Here is a 26,946-nt window from a genome sequence, read left to right on the forward strand (position 1 = left end):
GCAGCCAAGATGCACGGACACCCTGAAGGAGATCCCCTGAGCCGAGTGTGGCCTCCGGAGGCTGAGCAATAACAGCCCCCAACATCTGCAGGGAACTTGGAAACACCACAGAAAGGCATGTGAGGGCCTGGATGACCGGGTCCCAGCTTTGTCACCCCCAAGCCCATGACACGCTCCCACCCCGCCAGCCGCCCCAAGGATTCCTCTTCCCAAACCTGCTTTCCCAACTGCTCTGTGCTCAAGCTCAGGGATGCTCCTCCCCTGAATTCCTTCTGTCCCTGTGCCTGCTCCCCAGCACCTGTGGGCGGCCCAGCCCTGGGCTGGCCTGACTGGGACCAGGAGCCCGGCCTCACCCGGGCTGTGCTCTCTGTGAGGATGAGGCCATGCTGGGCTCGTGCGGCCTCCTTGGGCCTGGCTCAGGGCGTCCACGGGGAGGACAGTGCTCAAAAATGTGGCTCCACACTGCCGCCACTCACCGGGTGGCACGAGTAAGCGAGCGATAAGGTGGGGTTCTATGCTTTCATTTTTGGCCAGCGGTGTTAGGGGAGCAGATCGAAAGGGGGTTTGGGAGTGGGAAAAGTTGAGGTCATGGGGCACAGTGGGGAGCAGGGCCTGGGTGAACAGGGAAAGCCCAGGGTGGCCATGAGGGAATTCTCCAGAGTCCCGACCAGCCTCATTCTGCCGAAGCCCTTGTGCGGGGCTGAGAGGAGCTGCACACACAAGGTCCTTGACATTTCCCAGGATTAAGGAATTAAAGCTCTTCATTTAGAGGAATGAAAAAAAGTTCAACGCTTTCCAGATGGTAAAATGCCAGATTCTGTTGCTGGCTGCCGGCAACGTCCGAGCCCCAAAGATACCTGAACTGTTCTGTACCCACTTGGTGTGATGTTATTTTCTGCAGGAACAGCCTCACAGTTAGAGAAGCGCATCCAGAGACATCTGGGCTCCCCAGAAAATCCAGACAATCCCACCTACTTCCCTACCAAAGCCAAAGCAACCGCAGGGTAAAGAACCCGGTGTGCAGAGCACGGAGGGAGCCCTGCCTGTGGCCTTGTGCCTGGGCACTCCTGGACGGGGCACACAGGCTGTCAGGGCTGCTGGGCAGTGGGAACGGGGACTGGACAATGTTGGGTGGCCAGGCTTCCCTGAGGCTGTTGCTGGATTCGGACCTGGGGTGTCCCGAGGCTCGCTCGTACGAGCCCTCAGGAAGACATGAGCTCCAGAGTCGAGACCGACTCCTCCTATGGCAGAGCGCCACGAACCAGCAAGTGGGTATGTGTGTGGACCTGAGCAAGGCTGTCTCGGTCACTGCCACGATCAGCGGTGGTGAGGGAGCCTTGCTGAGGAAGGCAGTGGGGTATCGTCAAGGGGAAAATCAGCGATCCAATCTATTCTGGGCTTGAAGCGTGTGAATATTCAAACTTGCCCTTCGAGAGAGACAGTGGTGATAGAAGGCATCCAGCAGTAGGGGGAGTGCGGTGATCCCCGCCAGCCGTTCTTGGCACCCACGGCCCCTGGGGTTGACACTCCCCAACAAGCATTCTCGCTCTCCTTCTGCTTTCCAACCTGGTCAGTACAGCCCGGCTGCCAGCTTAGGAAAGGCCGCCACTGGGGATGTCCCTGGGATTGTCTGCCTCCTCTCCCTCCTTGAAATGCGTCAACAGCCTGATGACACTGGGCTCCCACAGGCCCCCCTCCCGCATCATCCCCGCCTGCTGTCGGCCCACCGACCCTCACACTGCTGAGGGGTGCCCTCGGTTTCCTCTGTCTGGGAGCACCAAGACACACTAGTGAGGCGGCCACGGGAATCATGGAAACGCGGCACCGACTGCCGCCATATCTGGTCTAAAAACATTACATTCTCCTCCTTGAGAAAAGTTAACCAGCATTTAAGAGAAAAGAGCACTTTTAGAGTGACGGGATCGGGAAAAAGTAGAGGCCCCTTCTACAACTTGAAAGAGACCCCTTTTTTGGAGGCTGCAGAATCCTTATAGGCGTGGGGGCCCCTGCCGACAGCCTCCCGGAAGGAGGATGCGGAGCGAGGGCAAGGACAGAGATGTGGCGCTGGGACTTCGAGCTCTGGCCACAGCCGTCGGCGCTGCCAGGTCTGCGTGGCAGTTCAGGGGGCTTGAGGCAAGGCGTGTACACGGGGCGGCGGGACGCAGCTTGGACGTCAGAGACGGAGACTGGAAGTCACTGCTGCGTCTCTTCAGCGACGTGCAACGCTGTGGCAGGCACGCACGCTCCAGTGACACCTGCCACACGGCCTCCTCCCGGAGAGCTGGTCCCGTCCTCCGGGAGCCAACCTTGGCTGGGACGGCTCCCTTTCCTGGGGCCTGGGACTAGTGACAAGTGGGTCTATCACGTACTACCCGGGCGGGCACTCAACCTGTGGGGAGTAACCGACGGATCCCCGACTTCAGAGCAATGACTCTCCTGCGGATGACTCCGTCTCTTGCGCGGAAAAGGCCCAGGCGGCCACTCGGTCAACCCCCACACCCCCGACAAAGCCTGTGTGAGGCCGAGGTCAGTCTTTGTCTCCGAGAATGAACCAGTGAGGGAAGGCACGAAGAAGCAGACGGAGTGCTCTCCGCCACCAGACGACACACCCGTCCACAGCGAAGTTCTGATGGCCCAGCCCCGAGAGGGCTGCCCTCCCCACCACGAAGCCTCTGCAACGACGACTCTGGGCTCCGAGCCGGACGTGCACGGGCGAGCACGCTTGTGCAGGGGACGCGCTGGTCCCCTGGTACTGCCTGTCCCGTCCCCGCCTGCCCGTCTGCAACTACGCACACGGACCCCCTCTTTCCTCAGCCTCCCCGCCAGGACTCAATGCAGCAAGGAGCTGCAGACTTGCTCTCCCTCTCCCCAAGTTCCTGGATGAAAATGCACAGTGTTGTGAAATGAAGAGGCTAAAGATCAAAACGGTGACTGCCCCTGCAGAGTTTAAATGTCAGAAAAATACGAACACGCCTGAAACCCTTCCTGCCTCTTTGTGCTTCTGTCCTTTCAGACAGCCCCCTATTTCTAAGTCCCATTCTCTGAGTCTGCTCTGCTGGACGCGCTGGCTATAAAAAGCCTCTTCACCCTAGGACCAAGTGCACAGAGCCTCAGGGGCTCCGAAGTAAATGACGGAGCCTGTCAGCAGCCGTGGCCCCACAGCAAGCTGTCCCCGGCCCTCCGCTGCTCCCCTGCACCCGGGGAAGGGGTCTAATGAGGAAGAGAGAGAGGGCTTGCTGACAGTCCCGGCTGCAGACAAAAGGCAGGCCACATTTCGTTTCACGTGGTGGGATCTGCGACAGGACCTCATGAGCTTGTCTCTGACCCAGGGAGTCCCGCGCACGGCCGGGGACAATGTGACAGGTGTGCTTTCATTCTCTTAGCTCCCGACCAGGGACGAAAAGGCAGCGGAAGTGCAGGTGGGCTGTGAGGCAGCCTTCCTCCCACCCCCTTGCTTTGTCACATCGAGGGGAAAGACCTGGGAGGGGTCCCACCTTCCCAGCAGGCATCTCTCTGCGGTGGCCAGCACAGATGCTTGTGGGCAGGGAAACCCGCAGTCTGCAGAAACTGCGACCACACAATGACCGCCAAAGAAAGGAGGTCCTGGGGTTCTATACCAGAGCAATGCCGGGAGTGCGCTCCTCCAGCCGTGCGGGGAGGGCTGTGCCGGTGGCCCAGGACTCCTGACTCCGGCACTGATCGCCATGGCGAGCACATTCGGGAACTCTGTTCTGCTGGGGAGATCCCTTCTCACCAATGACCAAGGATCCTCCTTGACCGTGTCAGTGTGGTCTGAGTGACCATGTCACTTCCCTGCTATTTCAGACAATGCAGACAACTAGGGCTCCCCTGCCCGGTGTCCGTGCACGGGTGTGAGCAGACAGACGACGGGCAGGGGGAATGCTTACCACAGTGCTCTCAGTGTCTCTGTGGGAAACGCTACCAGTAACATCGATCGGGACACCCACAATTTAAGTGCATGGACAAGAAGCAAATAGGGTTCTGAGAAAAAGCTGAGACTAAAAAGCAGAGTTTAGAAATGCTGCCAACTAATCTTTTTTTTGGCATTTTGGGTTGGCAATGCTAATCACCGTCCCATGTATCGCACCAGCTTTGTTTTCATGGCATGGTCTGTCCTCGTCCACCAACGCAGCCTGAGACTAAAAGAAAAATAAGCACGGACTGCCCTGCCTCTTCGTGAGGCCACCCTAGTGTCCTCCGTCCTCCCCACCAGTGTGACTTTTTCTTTAAACAAAATCCCAAACCTCTTCCATGTGATGATGATTAGCTGAAAGTGTTAAGGATGAAGCTTAATTCTGTACCACTCTATTTTCCAATATGTTCCTTACTTTGACAGCAAAAAGACAATGTTTTAGTAGGGAAGACAGAGGACTCCCTAACCCACCGACTCTCACCTGCCCCTGGGACAGGACAAGGACTTCATTACGGGCAGGCAGTTGTAAACAGAGAGCACTGTCTCCCGTCCCCAAATTGCAGTTTGTTGAGTACAGGTCAGTGTCAGGTCAAGCCCATTTAGTTAAAATAGGTGAAGGCAGGGATGATGAAGGGCTTCCAGAAAGGGCTCTGCCCACACAGACAACACGCCATGCCCCAGGTGAGGTAAAATCCCCACACACGGATCGCCCGACGCGCCACACAGACTGCAAGGGAGGCACAGCCGGTGAGCCCACGTCTCTCCGACTAGACTAATGTCCGATTTTAAACGCTGCTTCGGTGTGCGTTTGTAGTTTTCAACAAACACAAAGAGCACTTGGCAGGTTATTTTTAGGGGAGGTAGAATAAAAATACAGCCTGTCTCTCCACATCCATGCCTCACCAAATCTGTGTTTCACACATTTTACAACTTCCTAATAAACTTTCTGCTGGCATTCAAAAATACTTAATACTACACGGAACATTAAAAAAAATGTACCTATGCAAAGGTGAGCATGTGCAAGGCCCTCGTATTTGAATGGAAATCGGACCACTGTGAAAAGAGCAGTTAGGGTCTGTAATGCTCGTGGCTCCCTGAAGCCATGGCCCGAAGGGGGTAACTCATTGCAAGACCACAGAGGACATGGAGATAAACCAGGCAAAAAACCCAAAACTGCTTTAATGTTCTCACTATTAAAGCGAAACAGGATGCAGATAATGACTAGTGTTCTTTCTCTTTAGAACGCTTTTCCACCCACTGCTGGGGAGCAACACGACAAAAGCAGCCAGCATGGACAAAGTGATTAGCATTTAAGGCCGAGACTTCTGGCATACCGAGCAAGTAAATGCCTCAGGTATGGTCACTTTGATAAGAAGGCTAAGATTCAAATGTAGCCGCCTGTCCCAAAAGCCTACCTATGACCACACACATCTTCCCTTTAGGAGAAGCTGCTAGCCAGCTCAGCTGGGTAGCAGAGTGTTAGAAGAGTCAAGATGATGATTTTTTCTTTTCTTTTCTTTCTTTTTTTTTTTTTTTTTAAGATTTTACTCATTTATTTGACACACACACACACACACACACACAGAGATCACAAGTAGGCAGAGAGGCAGGCAGAGAGAGAGGGGGAAGCAGGCTCCCTGCTGAGCAGGGAGCCCGATGTGGGGCTCGATCCCAGGACCCTGAGATCATGAGCTGAGCCGAGGGCAGAGGCTTAACCCACTGAGCCGCCCAGGAGCCCTGATGATATTCTTTTTAAGGTAAACTTAATTGTGGACTAGAAAAGCTGCAAAGATGGTACGCACAGTTCTAATGTCCCCCCTCACCCAGTTTCACCCATGGTGACACCTGTCACAGCCCGGTACGTGCAGCCACAGCTAAGAAACCAACACTGGCTACTTATTAGGGACCGCGCTTACTTTCTCATTAGTGTCGCTCTCCCTTTCAGGACCCAGCCCAGGACAGCGTGTCGTATTTAACTGTGACCACACTGTGGAATTGTACTGCTTAAGCAGCCTCCCTAAGCGTGCAGCGTCGGGCCTCAGGCTCTTCTCTGAGCCGCAGGCATCCGCCCCTGGCCCAGCCTTTCGTGCAGAAGGTCCGGGAACAATGTGAAGTAATGTAGTAAACACCATTAGAGAGCTGGTCCATTATGCTGCTTTGTTACAAAAGTCCTACGCTCACTGCTCAGTGGGGACCGGGTTTCCTTCCGGGGTGATGAAAAGGTTTAGAACTAGATGAGGTAATGTTCCACAGCACTATGAAAGTCATGGAATTGGGTTAATTTTGTGTTATGTGAATTTCCCCTCAATTAACAAAAAAAGTTCTATGCTTTCTCTCTAAGTTATCCAGCGTCCCCTGGACATAACTAATACTCGAGTGGAAAGAATTTGGGCTCAGCTTTCAAAATTATGTCCCATCTCCGCACCAACTCCTTCAGCGGACTTGAGAATAAAATCTGAATTCTGTCTCCAGACCCAGAGGCCCACCCCTGGCTCTGCTTCCGTCCCCCGCAGCGTTCCCTCCCGGCCCACTGTGCGCTGCCATCGCACGGGCTTCCAACAGCTCTTAGAACACGCTCCTCAACATGGGCCTGGTGAGCTGCGGCTGCCACTGCCTGGGGATCTCCTCTCGCGGCCTTTCAAGTGACCGGTGCCCTCTCAGGAGCGGCCCATCTTAGTTTAGGTCTTGCCCCGTAGAGGCCTCCTGTGGCTGCCCCAACGTGAGTGGCCCCTCCTGCTATTCTTGACTGCAGTCCCCTGGGGAACGCCCTGGAGTTACCCTCCTTCCTTCTCGTGCCTCTCTGTCTGGTTTTCCCTCGAATTCTAGCACCCAGCAGAACGCCTGGCTCATGGCAAAGGGGCCCAGTAAGTCATGACGGGGAGCTGGATGGGGCCCGGAATGAAATCACAAGCACCTCCACCATGCGTGCCACTGGACAGAAGCGGAGAAAGGATGGAGGAGAGCAGACAGAGGCAGCCGGTGCCCTCCAGGGGAGCTGGCCTGGGTGCTATGGGCGGGGGGATAGCAACTCTTGTAAGCCCCAGGTGCCGAGCTGCTCCAGGGAAGGGCCCCTTCTACCATCAGAAGCCGGGAAAGGGTTTTCTCTAGTCCCGTTTCTTTGACATCTCCCAAATAGCATTTCACGGGGAATCCTGACATCAGAAAAAGAGGTGACCAGACTGTCAAGCGGGGGTGGGAGGGGGGTGAGGATGGGGCCAGCCCACCCCCACTCAGCCCATATTAGGCACCCGCGTAGACCACAGGGCTCTGAAAAAACTGAGCTTAAAAACTGGCTGAGCTTGGAACAACTCAAAAGCCTCTGCTTTTTGTTTTTGTTTAAGCTATGATTTCCATACAGTAAAAGTCACCCTTTGTAGGTGTGAGGTAACAGAAAAGAAATACATACACTGTTTGATCTCTGCCCCTGGTACCTGGAATAGAGCTCCTGAAATCCTTATAATTTCCTAAGTGATAAGAGCATTGGGGCATATCCTGTTCTAACGAGGTGACTCTGGGTGGGCCCCTGGGTGGGGTCTGGTCACCAGAAAGGCCAAGCCATGATTTGGGTAATAAGAGACTTAGAATTTTCTGTCTCGCTCCGCCTTCTCCAGAGAAAGGGAGTGGGGCTGGAAACCGAGTTCATGATCGATTATGTCTACATGAGGGAGTCTCCGTAAAATGCCAGCAGTAGGGGGTTTAGAGCTGCCAGACTAGACAATGCAACGCCAGAAGACTGATGCACCCCAACTCCATGGGGACCAAGACTCCTGGGCTTGAGGCCTTCCCAGAGCTTCCTCTGTGTGTCCCTCCACCTGGCTGTTCATCTGTACCCTTTATCATGTGCTTTCATAAGCTAGGAAACCTCAGCGAGCATCTCCCTGGGTTCTGTGAGCTGCTCTGGCAGACTGACAGGGCCTGAAGAGTGGGCATGGGAACCTCCGATCTACCACCAGTGGGGCGGAAACACAGGTCACTGAACTTGTGACTGAGGTCTGTAGCTCTGGGGCGATCGTGTCAGGCCAAGCTGAACTGGAGGACACCCAGCTGGTGTCCTGTTTCCGTAGGGACAATCCATGGGGGACAAAGCTCCACATGTTCGGTGACCAGGAGGGGCAGAAGTGAAGTGTTTCATGTGCACAGTAATGGGGATTCACTGGAGACAAACACAAGAGGGAAGAACTGGGGTCTTCCCGATATAGGAAGGAAAGCACAGATTTCCCTCTACAGTCGGTACATTATTAAATCCATGGCTTTGGGAACATAATACAATGTGTAATCACCACCATGATTAAGACACAGAATATTCCAATGACTCCGACACATTTCCTTTTGCCCCTTTGGCGACAATCTCCTGCCCTGACACCCAGCCCCTGGACACCACCAATCTGATTTCTGTCCCTAAGATTTTTATCTTTCCCAGAATGTCTTATCAGTGGAATCATACCGTGAGCAGCCTTTTGTGTCTGGCTTTTTCCACTTTTGAAAAAGCCTCTAACTTAAGACCAATATTTATACCTTTAAGCATTCATATTTCCCTTCCTGCTCCTGAGTAAGAAGGAAAAAGTAGAGCTTACCTTCTGGAATACTTGATAGTTGGATTTGGACCATATATCCAGCTGAGGGGAAAGACATAAGACATCATCAGCATCAATTTTAGAACTGTCAGCTTCGAGAGAGGACACTGTAACCACTCTATACCCGTCAGCTTGAACTAATAAACACAATTATGGAATAATAGGATTGTGGCATTGTATGTGCATCTTAAATGTCCTGTTTGAATTTCTTCTCTCTCAACCTGTTAGTGACTTAAGGAAGCCCACAGAGGGACATAGGGAAGTGAGCAAGAGGCGCCTGTTGCATCCAAGGCTGCATGCGGAGCCCCTGGCTCCCCTCTCTAACCTGGACTCCTACCATACTTTTCTTGCGTGGCCATGTTGACCATGCCTCAGGACCTTTGCACAGATTTCTTTTCCCCCACAAACACTCACATGGCTCCTCCTAATTTTCTTTAGTTCAAATGTCAACTTACTTGAGAGTTGTTTTCCAGTTACCCTGTCTAAAATATGATTTCCATATGTATTGCCTTCTCTTTATTGATTCAAAAATTTGAGATTTTCATTGCACTTAAAACCTCCTGGAAGTTTCTTTCTTTCTTTCTTTCTTTTAATATTTTATTTATTTATTTGACAGAGAGAGAGAGAGAGAGAGAGATCACAAGTAGGCAGAGGGGCAGGCAGAGAAAGGGGGGGAAGCAGGCTTCCTGCTGAGCAGAGAGCCCGATGCGGGGCTTGATCCCAGGACCCTGAGATCACAACCTGAGCTGAAGGCAGAGGCTTTAACCCACTGAGCCACCCAGGCACCCCTGGAAGTTTATTCCTTTTTTTTTTTTTTTTTTAAAGATTTTATTTATTTATTTGACAGACAGAGATCATAAATAGTCAGAGAGACAGGCAGAGAGAGAGGAGGAAGCAGGCTGCCTGCCAAGCAGAGAGCCCGATGCGGGGCTTGATCCCAGGACCCTGAGATCATGACCTGAGCCGAAGGCAGAGGCTTAACCCACTGAGCCACCCAGGAGCCCCTGGAAGTTTATTTCTTTCGCTTATGTTGTCCTGGTTTGAGACCTAGCATGTCACAGGGACCAGCAGGTCCATGCTGAGTGGAGGAAAACCGGCTCCCAGCTGCTGAGCACCTGCTCCACCCCAGTCACCACACTGGGCCCTTTACCTGCACTTGCTCATTTAATCCCCAGAACAAGCCAGTGCGGCTGGTCCCACTAGCAACCTTCCTTTCCAGAGGAAGAGCCATTCAATCGTCCCTGGCAATCGGGAGGGGCTTCTTCCGGACGGTCTCCCCTGAGGGCGCTCAAACCTGGCTGGCATCAGAAGCTGCTGGGGGAATTTTTTTGTTTTTTGATATACAGATTCCTTGGTTCCTCCCCTAGAGTGTCGGAATTAGTAGGCTTACAGTGGGCCTGAGAATCTGTTCATCTGTCTGTCTGTCTGTCTGCTCCCCAAGCAGTGGTGTAACCTGATGGCTGGTCAGGCCAGGAACCCTTGATCGAGGGCACCCCTCCTTCACAAGTGAGGAAACTGGAGGTCGCGGTTAGGGCTCGGAGTCAACCCGGTCCATCCTCCTCGGGCTACACTGGGTCTTGCACAGAGCATGTCAGTGGCTTACTTTAACCAAAAGGATTTTTGTTTTATAGTTTCGTATGATAAATCAAGTCAATACCTGATTTATTATTTATTATTATTTATTTATTATTGAGTTTGAAACAAACTCATTGTTTCATGAGTTTATACTAATAAATTAAGTAGAACAAAAGCAGAATTGCCCCAGTACAGTGCTGGGAGAGAGCTCAAGGACAGTGCAGATTGGAAGAGTCAGTATGTCCCATGGGTGCCAGAAAGTCAATTGTAACATGTGAGTTCCAGAGCTGAACAGAATGGGCCTCTTGGAACCTGCCTTTGGGGTAGGCCAGGGGTCACGGTGGAAACCTGAGACATGGCTGTATGGCCCGTAGGTTGAGTCACTGACTGTGGAGCGCCTGGACACCTGAACAGCAATCTCACGGGAAGATTCCTCTTAGACAGGAAGAAAAGTGTTGCACTTGACATGGGGCAGTTCACAGTTCTGTTTTTGTTCTGAGGAAAACACCAAAATCTGGTTTCCTGAAGATGGTCCTCGGAACTGAGAGGTGGTCTGCGCACAGGAGCCCACTCAGTCCTCCCTGGCTTCCTCCTGTTCAGAATGAGTTGCACATACGCTGCGCCGTGTCTGAGAACTTTCAGGCCACAGAAGAGGTTGAGAGGATTCTGAGAGGGTTTCCCTGGGTCCCTGCGGGGCTCCTGCTGGAGAGGGCCAGTGTTAGCTGGTCCACGCCCAGGAAAAGGACCAGAAGAACTTGGCCCGAACACTCAAACGGGCCGCCTCTCCCTAACTCCCTGGATTTCCAGCGAAGCCCCCAGCTGACCTCTCTCCTTCAACCCTGGCGCAGCTGCTCTTCAGAAAGGTGGTATCAATTTTCAGTCACTGCACCACCCCCCAAGCCAGTTGATTAAAAAAAAAATCTTTAGGCACTAGAATTTTAATTTGGCAGGCTAGCAATTTGTAGAGGGAAAAGTGACCTGTTACTTCAGATAACTTTGAAGGAAACCTCAAAAAAAGACAAATGGAATGAACCCCACACTGTCAGTTCTGCTGAAGAAAACTGCCGGCCAGCATCCTAGGGAGGAGAAGGCCGCTTCCTACGGGCTCTCCGTGCCGCAGCGGAGCCCAGGGCTTACAAAATGCAGCACTTAAAGATTATTCAGAGAGTGCAGAATGAATAAGAATGATTTTTCCTATCTCTCAGTTCTGCCGAATCACTGCCAGGATGACAGGGAGATGCCCAAGAGTCTAGATTTTAGGGAGAGTGTAACATCAGTGTCTCAACTTGGAACGAACGCAGCTCCCCTTCCATTCGAAGCCTACAGCTGTTTCTTCGGAGCTTCTCCGCTGTTTATCCTTCCTGCCTGTTCCCACCCTGCGTAGGCAGACCAAGACATAAACGTGGGGCTATGGAAAACGAGAAAAGGAAGAAGCGGCACATAAACCAAAAAGTTATAGCTTTTATTTAAAAGAGGAAATTATTAAAACAACAACAAAAAAACCCCACCCCAACTCTTCAGTATCTGCAGAATGTTTTAATAGAGAAATCATCTAGGGAGAAATGCGCCCAAGTTTAATTAAGAGATGCACTCTCCAGCCTAATTGCAGCTTCTCAAACACACCACGCTCATTCAAAGGCTGCTCTTTCTGAAAGGCGGTTTAAATATATAATTCAGGGCCCTAGGGAAGAGCGGCAGCCGTCTGGGATGGAAGGATGTCAGACAACACACCCCACGTACCAGGTGCGCACGGTAAGAAAGGGAGCCGGGAACAATGGGTCCCCCTATTGCTTCGACGGCACAGCAGGCAGTTTGGATTTCATTTTCTCCTAGATTTATGCCAAAGAAAGCCATCTAAGTGAGCGTTCTGGAGTCAGTGCCCTGCCTCTCCTCAGGGCCAAGAAGATTTCAGAAATTCATTTCAGGGAGCCCGGACTGACCCAAGTGAATATTTATCAGCATTAGCCTATGGACCGCAAAGGCGGGCATGGCTACCAATTTTGTTGCTGGCTGTGATATTCAAAAAGGAACATTCTGGAAGCTGTAAACTTTCAGCTGGGCGAACGGGAAATTATTCTGAACTATAATATCAGGGAAAGAAAGTAAAGCACCTCTCAGTATTCTGGGCAAGAATTAGAAAGATCTTAAAATGGAAAAGCCTTATGGTAATTGGTGGCTGAATCTGAAGTCTTAGGAGTGGCCTCTGGGACCCTGGGGACTGGAATGAGTATTTTAGGGGTAGGAATGTGCTCTATTCTTGGGTAAAATGGAAACAAACCCCACAGATGACCAACCACTCCAGCACAGACACATCTGCTCTCAGGTTAAACATCAAGACGTCAAAAGCCCTCTCGACTAATAAGAATGGTGACGATCAAACTGACTTATCAAAAAGAAAAATCAGAATGGCCCAGGATCAGATGGCACGCCAGCTATGACAATGACCCCTGCCATCAGCATGGCTGCACACCCAGTGAGGGCAGACATCATTCACTGAGGACCATGCATGCGTCCTGTACTACACCTGCGTTTCCTTCCTTCCTCCCTCACTCCCTCCCTCTCGTTCTAAGATTTTATTTATTTGGGGGAGGGCAGAGGGAGAGAGACAAGCAGACTCCCCTCCGAGCACGGAGCCCAAGCATACAGGGCTGCGTTACTTCCGAAATCCTCCCAGAGATCTGGACGGGGATGATGAAACTACCCCACCTCCCACAAGAGGACACCAAGGCTCAGAGAAGTTAAGTAACCTGTCTAACATCACACAAGTACGGGGAAGAAAATTCAAAAACCAGCTCTGTCTCCAGAGGCCCAGCTCTCAACCTGGGAGGAAGACCGCCTCGGAGCTAGAATTCAGGACAGCTGACTCAAGCCCCACCCCCAAGCGGTGGCAGCTGCTGCGGGGGTGGCACTCTTGCAGAAGTTCCACATGACAAATGTGCTTCAAGGCCTGCTCATGTGACAATCACCGCCACTGAAATTGGCTTAGCAGCCAGTGGAAATTCTGGCAGCTTCTCAGAAAGTTACCAATTCTTCATTCCAAAAAATAGTACAAGGTACCATAAATGATCTAAAATTGACAATTCCAAATAAAACTCTTAAGCCTCACCAAGGCCTTCAACTTCTGAAGCTTTTATTTATGAACACTGTGAGGTCAACAGGTGGTGCGTCAGTGGGGCAGAGGGCCGTAAACCAGCAATGGTCAGGCGTCTCTCCATGATTACGCAAAAGTTTTCAAAACCGTAAACTTCTACCCAGTCGCCTTCTTACTGTGCCCAGTCCTCCCTGGCAAATCAGGAAGAGAGCAAGTCTCACCCCAGAGATGGTGCTATGGGTCTGCTGGTCTTCAACTTTCCACCTGCGATCAGGGCACACATTTGTTACTAGCAAGTGCTGAAGGCACAAGTCTGGGCACTGTCCGCATGTGAATTAAACAGGAGGCCCCTTCCCCAGCTTTCCCCCCTTCCCCCATAAGTAACAAGAGGCCGTTTTTCTGAAGGTCGTCTGAACAATTTCAAAGGCTGTAACAAATCAAAATGTTCCCTGCGTCTAATATCAAACGGAGCCGATGCCAACACTTATTAGAGAAATCAGATTCAGGCTTCCCCAACCCCTCGACCCACACGCACACACACATCCAACTTTGAAGTGGGAAGAATGCGGGATCAGAAATTACCCTGGAGACAGCTCTGGCTGTCTTTGAAGGTTCCCTTTGATACCACTATTTCTTTCCTCTCTTTCGCTAGGAGGCTAAAAGCTGCCTTTTTTTTATTGATATGGGGTAATTAATGAAGCTATAGCATTAACATAACCTAAATCCCCTAATAAGATAAATTCAACCGAGACACACATTTTTTTCACTTAAGTCTGGCGGGTATAAAGTCAGGACAATGGCCAGGTATTTCAACTTAAATCTGCCTTTTAACATGCTGAGTCATGGCTCTCTGTGCCTTCCTGGTTACAGTGAATAGCAGGTTGGTAAGTTTTAAAAAAACATTTTTATATTTTATTAGAGGATTTACCCTACTAGAGCTTGGTCTCAAAAATATGCATCCCAGGTAAAGAGGCAGACGATGAGGGCGGCAGCAGGGGTTACTGCAAAGTGCAGAGCGACAGCCTTGCTGGCATTCTGATGGGGAAAAATCCTGCCAGTTCTGGAAAGCTGGGGCTCGGGGGTGGCGGGGGCACCGGGCCACTATTGCAGCAACAGGGATAATTAAACCTTTCAGGAGGTGCTGGTTGCTTTGGGTTTGGGGGACACAGAATCCAGCAGTCATAGAAGTTCAGAACCCAGCATGTCCGGCTTTCCAAGCCACGCCCACGGCATCCGGCTTGCACAGCTGAGCGCTCAGACTGCGGCGACCCCCCCCCCCCCGCCAAGCGCTCAGGCACCAACTCAGCAAAGGCGGACAGAACTGCAAGCAGTGGACAGAACTGCAAGCAGCAATCTGGTCTCGAGGACCACACCCCACGCTCTAGGGGCTGCTTCCAAAGGTTGCACTTTGTTCGGGATGGGCTAGACATTTCAGCATGTTAATTACACCAAGGCTTACATGTAAGTTCACATACACCAGCATCAGCACTCAAAATAGAACACTAATAACGTCGGCATGGTCTTGTCAAGTGCTCTGAAAAAAGAAGGGGCTAATCAAATTGGCTAGGATTTGATTCTGGGCAGAGGGGTCATTCTGACAGCTCCTCTGCCAAACGCGGTTAGTGTGCCTTTCCAACAACAAGCGCCCTGGCCCTCTCAATCTTGCTATTCCCCATTTTAGGGTCCCTGCTGACTACTTGGGCCAATGTGTGCAGCTGTGAAATGCAGCAACAGGCCTCCTGTATCACATTTGTGATATGAGTCAGAGCCGAATTCAGGTTCCCAGACACATACTCATTTTCTTTCGGAGGAACACAGAACCCACACTAATCTCTCATTAAGAAGACGCACACTGCGTGCACATGCGCGTGTCTCCTTCATTTTCCGCACTATGACTCCACTCCCGGCTGCTGCTTTCAGTCCTTGTCTCTGATGTTCAGTTCCCCACCCTTCCACTCCAGCTAAAGCACTGGCACATCCCAAGCAGGCTTCTCCACTGTCCCCTCCCACACAGCCCAGGGCTTCTCCAGCACTCCAGGCACTGCACCATCTCCCTGGGACAGCATCACGGGACAGGGTCTTGGCCCTTGAGGTGCTCCCAGCAGATGGAGCTCTGAGGCCTGGCGGGTGTGACTGCAAGTATGTACAGGCAAGTCCCTGTACATTCGAGGTCTCGGCGGCCCTTTCTGGAGAACGAGACTAATTTAAGCAGAACCTAGGACTCAATGACCACTGTGGGCAAAGTTTGCTTAGCATGATGCCCACTAGGACAACATACGGAGTACTTGGTGTTTCTATTAATTGCAAGAGAAACATGTCAACAAATAACCATGATGTACTGATTCTAGTCCTAGAAAAAGACTGTTCAAAATTCCATGATGTATTTATGAGGAGGCTCTAGAGTCTGGGCTCATGTAAGAGACCCTGGGAAATGGGGACAGGATGAGAAAGAGGACAGCAGTAAGTCAGGGTGAAGGGAAGATTGAGTGTGTCAGGTGGGCAAGAGCACAAAGCATCCCAGGCTGAGGGCACTGAGGATGCTGAGGGCACTGAGGGCACTGAGAGTGAGTGAGAGAGTTGTGGGAGCCACAAACAGCACAAAAGGCTGGACAGTGAGACAAAACATGCGCAGAGAATGACGGCAGCTGAGGTCAGTGAGGAAGGCAGGGGTCAGATCACCTGGCATTTCTATGTGTTGCTGAAGAGTCTGGATTTTATTCTAGAAGCTAGGGTTTTCAGAAGCATGTTCCGTAAAATGCCAGTGTCACAATATACTGAGAAGAAAGGAAGAAACAATGAATTTGGGGTTCAAATAAGTTAGGAAAATACCCCATACTATATGCACCTCTTAGGAGATTCATAGGACACTAAGCAAACTGAAGTTTCCAAGAATTTCTTTAGTAAAGAAACCTACTGAACATTCTCGAACCCCATGTTTCTTAGACATTTTGACCATGGACTGCTTTGTGTCTAAGACCTATTCATATTCTACTTTCCTGCCTGCTTTGGGCAACAGGGGATGGTGCGAGCAAGAAATCATACGCTTGGATGTGTATTTTGGGTAGACTGCTCTGGAAGCCCAGTAAAGGACAGACCGTGGGAGGGAAGGAAGACTGGAGACGAGGCATGAGGTGGCCAGTGCACTTGCTCCACTGAGAAATAAGAACTAGAAGAAGGGGAGACGGACAGGAGGAGCCCAATTTGGGAGAGATTTAAGCAGGGGAACACCAGAACCTGCTGATGGACTAGATTTGGGGGAGGGGAAGGATGGCTTGAGTGATGAGGTGGTGGTACAGTTACCCCAGATGAGGAACAGCAGGGGGAACCCGAGTTTTGGGAAGAAAGAGGTGAGCAGAGTTTTGGGCGGGCTGAACGTGAGGTGCGCCTGGGGAGGAGAGGTCCCGCCTAGACACAGGTTGGGAGTGGTCCCCGCAGGCTGACACAGGAAACCACAGTATGGGGCGGGGGTGGGGGGATGGTCAGAAGCACCTGAGGGGAAGTTACCCGAGAGAAATCCTAGAAGCATACATAGGTGACAATTTTCTAAATCCCTTGTTTTAAGCGCACAATAAAAATGGTATTCGTGATTTACTGAGTGGTGACTAGGTGGCAGCGGGGTGACTGGTGGCAGAGTGCTCAGTGCTTTGCTTTACAGGGCTTAGCGAGGACACTTCTGGTGCAGAGAAACATTCAGTGTGAAAGAGATCGGCCCAGTAGGTAAACCTCACTCCTTGGACTCTAACTTCAGAGAACGCTTCCTCCCTCTCCCGAGTTCGCGCCACTCCTGGTGGCTTCCTGTGTTTCGAGCCCTCCCTCCCCGGTGTGCTTCCAAGTCCCTGGAGGGCAAGGACCCTGACTCATACTGGGTGTGACTAAGAAGTTGTGAACCTCCAACAAAAAGGCGACAAAAACCACATCTCTAATCGGCTGGGACCAGGGTCGCGGGGCTCCTGGCCGGGGTGGCTTCTGCGGCTGCCCTCTAGTTGGGAACAGCTCGCGAGCGCTGCCGCTGGGGATCACGCATCACACGCGCAGACCGCGCCTCGCCCAGGGACGCGCCTACTCGGCACACGTGTGCTGAAGACACTCCGGTGCTTTCCCCAAAGGAAAAGGGCACTGAACGCTTTGTGTTCAGTGGGGGGAGCTACGAGAACTTGGCCGGGTCCTTGAAGTAAGAGTAGCTTCCCTTGTTGACAACACTTGTGCGGGCTGTGGAGACGCGGGGTCACTTGCTCCAAACACAAACCTCATCGCTTTGCGGGTCCCAGCTCTCAGCGCAGGCACCGTTACGGGCTAAGCTACACTGGTGACCTTTTTTTGAAGAGCGTTCTACCCTCGTTACAACGTGGCACTGGGTGGTGAGTGCTAGTACCACCGCAAACTTTAAGAATCGGAATGGGCGGGGCGCCAGGGTGGCTCAGTGGGTTAAAGCCTCTGCCTTCGGCTTGGGTCATGATCCCAGAGTCCTGGGATCGAGTCCCGCATGGGGCTCCCTGCTTGGCGGGGAGCCTGCTTCTCTTTCTCTCTCTGCATGCGTCTCTGCCTACTTGTGATCTCTGTTTGTCAAATAAATAAATAAAATCTTTAAAAAGAATCGGAACAGGCTCCATGAAGAGAAGGGAAAGCGCAGGAGAGAGGGTCAGACAGAGGCTCAGCGCGGGGAGCGGCCGGGGAGCACCCGGCTGGGGGTCACAGGCGGAGCCCTCGCCAGGCTCCGGACGCCAACACAAACGAAGGCTGTCAGCTCCCATTAGCACCCCCGAGGCTCCCCGGAGAGCCATACGGCCAGTGTGCAGTCAAGAGAAATCAGGGGTTCGCATGGGTGAACTTTCCACGAGACAAACCACCCAAACAGCTGCAGTGTTCAGTGTGAACCTCGGAGGACAAGCCGCCTCCTCAGGGCTCCTTGTTAGTTCCACGGGAAAAGATCCCGAGCAAGTTTTAAGTCAAAGTAGCTCGAATTTTCCTCATCGTTCCAGGAAAAGCAAAATGCTGAAAATGCCAAACCCTGGGCTATTGATGTGCTGCGCTACTGGGGTGGGGGTGGGGTGGGGAGAAAGAAAGAAAGAAATCCATTTCCTCAGAAGACACATTTAATGAGGCAACTGGGGTCTAAGGTGATAAATTAGAAATTCAACTAAGGGCATCAGGCTTAAAGGGAAAAGCAGAAGCTTGATGAAAAATGCAAGGGGAGAGAGAGAGAAATGTTTTTCTGTAAAACGTTCATCTTCATACTGAGAAACCATGCTTGTGGACCATTTCAGCTATGACTGCTGGTGTTTAATGTCATTCATCTGGGACTCGACTACGTTTGTTCTGGGACACAGAAAAAGAACGGAAAACGAAACAAAAGATTCCAGAATGCTTACCTTGCCGTCTTCTGTGTAGACATTCTCACTATATCCCCTTACTATTGTTCGATCAATGAACAGACTCCGCATGACGACGATCACTTTCAACACCTTTCCCAAGGTCACCTGTCAAAACACATGCATGCAAACATGAAAGCTTACACTCAAACATGCAAATGCATGAGCTGGGCAAGACTCTGTGAAGAAGAAAGGCTCACCTCTCCCTCTCGTTGCTGACGGACGCAGGGGAGGGCCCTCGAGGGAGGGCATCCCAGAGCGTTCGGGAACGAGCTCCGAGCAACGCGGCCCTCTTGCAGGCTAACTACACTGAGTGTACGTGAATTTTTGGCTTATAAATCTCGGGATAAGTTCCATATGTTTAATACCTGCTGGACAAAGTAAAATTTCTTTTTTTTTCTGTCTTAAGATGATCTTTTTCAAAGGCTATCCTAGAATTCTGGCATCCTAGGATTTGGTAAGCACATTTGTTTTCCTATGATTTCATGGCCCTATGTACACCCTTGGAATGCGCAGAAGAACAGAGTGGAGAGATTAAAGGCAGGCGCCAGATGCCCACGCAGCTCAACTGTCCATCTATAATAGCCCAGAGTAAGTGCAGAAGCGATTCTAGTAAGTTCTGAAGGTAAAAGGAAAGTAGCTGGATTTTCTCTCTAAAAAGGAACATGATCCTGGAAATACATTAAGTGCTTTTACTCTCTCAGAACCTAAGCATGTATTATGGATAAAACAAAACAAAACAAAACCCGCACACCTAAACAAAAGTGTAGTTTCATACAATGCCAGGGAAAAAGTAACCTGCTGTGCTTGCTGGAATGGGGTCAGCACCAAGAATAGAAACAGCACCTTCCTTTCTCTGGGGGCTCATGTAACTTTTCTGATGCTTTACTGTACTTCTTCTGTTCGTTCCCTAGATGAGATCCTGGAGGCAGACTGGGAACAGGACCCACGCAGGGCCCACGGTCTAGCTTGTCTGACGGGGCTCCCACATCACAGAATAGGCTGAAAAGGGCCCCCACCCCAAGCCTACTCCTCTGACCAATAGATATACTCCGCTATTACTGATGCCACTTTCAAGCACCCGCTCTTTACTTCCCTGTTCTCTGCTGTCCGACTGTCCCCAGCAACAACCCTCCTCTTTCCTTGATGAGTCCTGGGCATCAGCAAACGTTCCCAGTAACTGGTTCCTTCAATAACTTCTAAGTGCTGAGAGGATCTCTCTGTTTTTGTATGCCTAAAATGGTCCAGAATTATAAACAGCGTTAAGAAAAAGAGAGGATACCCTTATTTACATTCAAGAGAATGTTAATAATAACATCTCATTTCTGGATAGTACTTCCAAATACTGCCACACCGTGTAACATGTAATGCGGCGTCTCTTGAAGAACTGGAAATCACTAGATAAGGATGTCAGTAAACCCCCAAGGTAGGAGCCCCAACTCTCTCTAGTTCACATGGAGGCTACACAGAGGAAGGGAGAGAGGGAGGAAAAGAATCAAGTTCACAGGTTTGTGATTCTGAGCACCGAAACCAAGAGCCTCTCACTGGGTTGCAGTGGAGGTGCAACACACCGTCTCCAACAGGGCCGCCATTTTCAACTGCCTATTTTAATGCTCTTTGCCGATTAGCAGAGATAACTAAGCTATTATTTCTTTAAAAAACCAAAGTCTTGGGGCTCAGTGGGTAAAGCCTCTGCCTTCGGTTCAGGTCATGATCTCAGGGTCCTGGGATAGAGCCCCACATCGGGCTCTCTGCTCTGCAGGGAGCCTGCTTCCCCCTCTCTCTGCCTGCCTCTCTGCCTACTTGTGATCTCTGTCTCTCTGTCAAGTAAATAAATAAATAAGCAAATCTTAAAAAAAAAAAAAAACCACCCTGAAACTAATTTCAAATCAAATTTTTATTTAAAGATACGATGTATGCATTGTTCTTTACTGCTGTGCAGTCTTCAAAAACGGCAGTCTGTGCTGTTGGTACTCTACTGACAGCATCCATTTACAATTCTTTAACCATTCTCCTATTGCTGGACATGAGTTGCTTCCAAGTTTTCCCCAATATAAATATGCCTACAATGTGCACTTTTGTTCACCAAGCTTTTGCTGTGTTTGGGATTATTTCCTGGAGACAGCTTTGTACAACTGTAATTACTAGGGCCAAGAGTACAAATATTTAAAGTCTTCTGATGCAATCTGCCAACATGAGCCGTAAGGGTTATTTATGCCAGCTACGAAGGTACAAACATACCTACTTCAGTCCTCTCTTGTCAATAGCAGGTACCATTAAACCAAAAGAAAACAAAGTCAAAGCCATCCCCTCCTGGAAGGAGCAATTTAGTTATTTCTTGAACCCATTTATTTATCTAAAAAATGTTAACAAAGATTTATTTATGTAGAGAGACACAGTGTGTGCGTGTGAGTTGGGGGAGCAGAGGGAGAGAATCTGCAAGCAGACTCTCCCCTGAGCGTGGAGCCTGGCATCCCTGAGATCATGACTCGAGCAGAAATCAAGAGTCGGATGCTTAACTGACTGAGCCACCCAGGCGCCCCGAATCCATTTATTATGAAGTACTTAAACACATATACAAAGTAAGAAAAGCAGAAGAAAGAACCTCCACAGACCCTGCCCCCAAACTCCACCAACCACAGCTCTCGGCAAATCCTGTTTCCTCCACCCCACCTACTTTTCCTTTCCTGTATTACGTCAAAACAAGAAACAGCCATAGTATCATCGTTTCATCTGTAAACATACCCTTCTGTGTCTCTAAAAGGACTCTCAAAACAAAAAAAATGCAAGACTACCATGCCATCCCACACCTCAATCAACAATTCTTTTTCAGTATTACCAAAACTGAAGTGGTCAGGGTTCAAATTTCCAATAGTTTCGTAAATGCCACTTTTAAAAAAGTCTGCTTGTGCCAGGATCCAAATATAGCCCGCACAATGTGATTGGCTGACATGTCTCAAGAGGCTCTCCTAAACTAAAGGTTCCCCATCTCTACTCCCACCCCTTATTTTGCTGGTTGAAGAAACTGGGTCATTGTTTTCTACAGCATTTCCCGCAGTCTGGATTTCGCTGACGGCATCCCCACGGTGTACTTTACACGTTCCTCCTTACTGTGTACTTCCTGCAAATTGGCATGAGAGGGGATTCAGGCTTGATTTCTTTTGGCACGGCGAGTTCACGGGAGGTGTTAGGGTCTACCAATGGGGGCCAAGCGAACTTGGGTGTCTCAGCATGTGACGCTGGCAGGGGCTGACCCTTTAATTCACCAGGGTCTCCAGCCGGCCACATACCAATGTGATCGTTCTGTCTTTGTTTACTAGCTGGGACACTTTTATAAAGAAAAACCTCCCCCATGTACTACTTGGCTACTCAGTGATCAAGTCTGTTACACAGGAAAGGCAGGATAAATGCTCCATTCTTTCCATTTACCAGCTTTCAAAACAAGGCATTGGTCCACTAGTTTCCTTCCAATGCAGACGGCTCAGTTTTCCACCCAACATTATTATAAACTCATGGATATCAACATATCTGGCGTCTTCATACCTGATGCAATCATTAGTCTTATGTTCTTACTGATGCTCACATTGCTCTGTGGCCCGTGGACATCTCCTTGGTTGAGTCCCTCTGACACACTCTAGTCTCTGTGATGGCTCCCCTGCTACCTGGTACAGGCCAGTCCAGGTTGGTCCAGTACAATTCCCGCCTGAGGTCATGAGTCAGCCATCTTCTCCACAGTCCTGGCTCTTTTCAACGGAAAATAGCATTTCAGGACCATGGCCAGGGCAAGAGGGGCAAAGAAATTTGAAGGCTTAAAATTCTTGTTTTTCATTTTATGAATATGAATTAGGTCTGTATTCTCCTTTCCACCTTCTCCCTCAGTGAGTGTCCCCACGGCTTGTGCCCCTACTGGCCTGCAGAAGTTTGTGGACAACTCCATTATCTTTCAAATCGGTAAAGCTCTATGAAGTTTGTCCATTCTTTCATCTTTTTTTTTTTTTAAAGATTTTATTTATTTATTTGACAGACAGAGATCACAAGCAGGCAGAGAGGCAGGCAGAGAGAGAGAGAGAGAGAGAGAGAGGAGGAAGCAGGCTCCCTGCTAAGCAGAGAGCCCGATGCGGGGCTCGATCCCAGGACCCTGAGATCATGACCTGAGCCGAAGGCAGAGGCTTTAACCCACTGAGCCACCCAGGTGCCCCTCTTTCATCTTTTTTTAAAAAAGATTTTATTTATTTATTTGACACACAGATAGAGCAAGCCCAAGTAGGGGGAGCAGCAGGCAGAGGCAGAGGGAGAAGCAGGTTCCTCACTGAACGGGGAGCCCCATGTGGGGCTCAATCCCAGGACCCTGGGATCATGACCTAAGCTAAAGGCAGATGCTTAATTTACTGAGCCACCCAGGTGCCCCAGGTTTGTCCAATCTTATTTTTTAGAAACTGAGAAAGGACTCTGGTGCCCATCTAGGTAGAATTTTTAGCACGCCGTAATGCCACTATGTACACAACTTTGAAGCCTGACAGCGAGAGGCTCCAGAATCAGATGCCCTTGGGAGTCAGGTCTCAGGCTGGAAAGCCTGGCCGGCCATCTACCAGCTCTGAATGCGGGCTTCCTCTCACTCAGTGAAGGTCACGACAGCTCCACCTCAGAGTGACTGTGAAGGTCAGCAAGACAATGCCCCGGGCCAGGGTGAGGAACAGGCCAGATGAGGGACAGGTTCCCAGCAGTAAGTGCTGCTCCTCTACCGAGCCAGGTCTGGATTCGGTGGAAGTGAAACCATTTGAAGCCAGTTAACAGCAAAGCTGGAACCAGTTCAGCAATCTTGCCACTGATGTTAATTGACCCTTCTGCTGTGGGACCTGGGGCTGAAAGAAAGTTGCAGGGAGAGGGTGACAGTGGTGCAGGGCCCTGAGGTCTGAACAAAAATGTGCCTTCTGACGAATGACTGCCGAGTGGGGTCTGCAAGCCTGAGAGTCGGGGCAGTTTAGGGGAAGACGTAGATGAACCTGTCTTGTGTGCTGATCTAGACATACCTTGCTGACACCCAAAAGAGGCCATTTAGCGTGTAGGTCAAGTACAATGGGCTTCAGTCCCACATCTGTCACTGGGCCACGTGACTGACGGCAAATCAAACCACCTCTCAGGCCTGTTTATTGAGCTGCGAAATGCGGAGGGACCGGGGAATCATCGAGGTGATCCTCGTGACGTGTGGCTGCAGGTGTGGCACATGACAAAGCCAAGAGCGGCTGCCTCAGATTCTCTTGAGCCTGCTGTGGTGGAAAGGGCCACAGGAGCCTTTCCAGCTCCCATCGAGCTGGAGTGTAATGCACACTGATGTTCTTCCCAGCCCTCATGTCACTCTACAAGGATTCAGATTCTCACGAATCCAGACTACGCTAGCTTTGAACGAAACTGGCTGCACCAGGTTGTAATGACCTCGGAGTTCTGGTATCTGACCCGGCAATGCATCGTAAACCGGCCAACGGACATCGTCCCACAAAGCAGCCAGTGCCGGCCGTGGTCCTGGGCGAAATGCCCAGTGACAGGGGCTACAGGCTGGTTCTTGGCAACTGCCTGGGATACCACAAATAAAGCTAATGCCATCTGGTAATGAAACGGGCTCGCTGTTACCAAGGTAACACTTCTATTACCGAGCAGCACATTTCCGAAGAGCTCACTCACTATTCCTCCTGTGTCCCCATGTGTGCTCAAATGTCAGGCTGGGAAGAGTCAGAGGAAGCCAGCGGGCCTCCCGGCCGGTCGTCTCCCTGACACGGAGGTGCCCTCAGCCGGGCCATCACTGCCTCACTGCCTGTGGGCTAGCTGTGCTCTAGGAAGCTGGGGCAGCATCGGTGGTCTTCTCTATTGGGTCTAACAGCCACCTGCCAAGCTGAATCTCAGTAAGAGAACTTCCTGTTTATGATGGCATGGCAAGTCACAAGATAAGAAGGGAAGGTGGGAGGAAAGTTGAGGATAATAGCAAAAATATTTAGTTGCGTTCTGCCACCAACAGTTGTCGAACACAGACTTAACAAATCTGGTACCTGAGATGTTACCTAGACTGGCAGACCACGTGAGCTTACAAGGTCAGAGGTGAGAGAAATGGCTCACTTAAAAAGTTTATCCCTTTGAGGCTGATGCGGGGAGAAAGGCACTTCGAAACTGAGCAGTATCTGTGTCCAGGATATAGGGAGGTGGGCATGTCCGGGAGGGAGGGGAGGGGAGGGGAGCAAAAGCTCCTTTGCATGTGGAACCTGGTACCAGACACGGCATCCCTGACCAGGCAAAAAGCAAGTATGTGTGAGGTGAAGGGGGCAGCATGATATCTGGCATTCAGACAAAGGCTGGATGGTTGAGCTCTGCTTCGGGGGAGGGGTACGTTAAAAAAGGAGGGGGAAAAGAAGTCAATCATTTGGTCATCGACGAATGTTATTTTCCAAGTATAAACAAAGTCAAGTGTAACATGTAGGTGTCCTTAATGGGTCTGCTGTATTTTAAGTCATGTTCGTCCAAGCGTACTTGGAAGGGTGGGGGATCGGGAGGGAGGGAGGGAGAGGCAGCTCTACGGAGGCTCGGAACAACTTTTCTTCAGTACAGTGTGTTAAGAGCCTTCATCTTTGTACTAATTCCACATAAAGAGAAGGATAAACTGAACGGTTTTAGCAAGCGATTACTGACACTTGTGCCTGTGCTATGTGAGGCCCTGAGGGAAGACGTGGATTCAGAGAATCATATAACCTTAGAGCTGGAAAAGACTTTAAAAATCATTTTTCCCAACTCTCCCACTTTTAAAGGGGCGAAATGAAGCCTACGGAGGTTAGGGGTCCAGTATGGCTCCTGCCTTGCAGGGGGGCCAGGGCTGGCAGGCGCCTGAGTTAACTGCAGGGCACGTACGTACTAGACCAACGTCGCGCTCACGGGGCGTGAAAAGTTTCGGGGAGGGTGGTGTGCTCTATCACTGAGCCCGTCTGGCATCATCAGAAAATGCTCCATTTGGCCCCAGTCCAATTTAGCACACGTTCTGAAAGGTGGAGCTGGCTGTACAGATGAGCGGTCCACAAGCAGTATTTCATGGAACATTCGTGCAAGAGATGTTCTTAGATGCGGCCCAGAACAGAATGTCCAATGCCTGCGCAGGCTTCCCTGACCCCTGGGGTTCTTCCCCTCCACACCGCAGCCTCACTCACCTCTTGACTTAGGACGAGTACGGGGCATGCCCAGGAGGCCGGAGCTTCCCCCTCTAAGAACCCTGGGATGTAGCCAAGCCGGGTGTCTATCATTCTCAAGAGAAGGCAGCTGAGGTTTCCAAAGATTCGAGTCTAAGTTCCCCGTTTTCTGTGCAGGGCCAGAAGTGTGCCTCTCGCTGTTCCCTTTTCCCACGCAGAGCCCATGACCCCCTATCACTGCCTCTGCCTCACAAGCAACGGCAACCAGAGTCTTGCTGCATCTCCTCCTCCAGCCATCCCGCCGTCTTCTCTGGGACTCTGGCAAGTGGCTCGAAAACTGGACTTGAGCTCACAAGACTCCTGGTTTCCCTCACAAATGGCTTTAAACTCACACTCTGGATCCCATCTATACGACCCTATTAAAGCACATGTTTCATCTAATGTTAGCATTTAAAAAAAATTTTAGCGTTTTGAAAACGTAACTTAGTGCTCTGACTTGTGCATAGCTGGTAGGTAGGTATAGTCCCGACACTCACGCTGGGTGAGCAGTTGTCCCAACAGCAGGCTTCCAGAGGCCGCAGCAGTGAGAGGGACTGACAACGAAGAGGTAGAGGGAGACGCGCTGTTGCTTCCTTCTAGGCAAATGCTCACACTGGATATAGCTACAAGGAAACAGACACAGACACACCCCGAGGCTGACACTCCAGGAAGGCTGAGGTGCAGCAGATCCGCTCTGTCAGTGGCCTGTGAGACGAGGCCGCCAGCGCGGCAGAGCCGGCCGGTAACAGAATCGTAAGGGAAACGGGCGATGTGACTTGGACACCAAGGGGTCGAAGCAAGGGATTGTCAGAGGTAAGATGGATGTTCCTGCACGCTGAAGGCCACACATTTTGCTCAACGGGATGGACCTCTGATGATAATGCAACGCAATGCAATATAAGGAAAAATGAAACCAGAAAGCAACCCCGATGTGTGGACTGGACTTGCGATATAGAGTCCTCACAGCCCCGAGACAGGAACTCTGTTTTTCCTTTTGACAGAGGCCCAGGAAATATGAGGCAGATAAGCCAACTTTAGACTCTGTCTACCAACAAGTCAGAAAATCAACCGCCAGCAAGGAAAGAAGGCACAGGAATTATGTTTACAAACTCTGGGACAAAAAGACACGGGAGCTTAGATCTTCGCTCTGTCCTTCTCGACTCTGTGACCTGGGACAAGTTTTCTGGGCTGTTCAAAACCC

General features: G+C 50.7%; 1 protein-coding gene across 1 annotated transcript in view; it reads right to left on the bottom strand.

The window, feature by feature from the left end:
- Positions 1-26,946, bottom strand: part of MED27 (mediator complex subunit 27) — a 192,642-nt gene that overhangs the window by 10,874 nt on the left and 154,822 nt on the right. The window contains exons 5-6 of the mRNA XM_032866130.1: positions 18,544-18,651; positions 8,509-8,550 (exon numbers count right to left, since the gene is read on the bottom strand). Coding sequence (XP_032722021.1) covers positions 8,509-8,550; positions 18,544-18,651 — 150 coding nt within the window. The remainder of the gene's footprint in view (positions 1-8,508; positions 8,551-18,543; positions 18,652-26,946) is intronic.

The sequence above is a fragment of the Lontra canadensis genome, unplaced genomic scaffold (assembly GCF_010015895.1).
Source record: "Lontra canadensis isolate GAN:19392208 unplaced genomic scaffold, GSC_riverotter_1.0 scaffold30, whole genome shotgun sequence".
In the NCBI taxonomy this organism is placed as follows: domain Eukaryota; kingdom Metazoa; phylum Chordata; class Mammalia; order Carnivora; family Mustelidae; genus Lontra; species Lontra canadensis.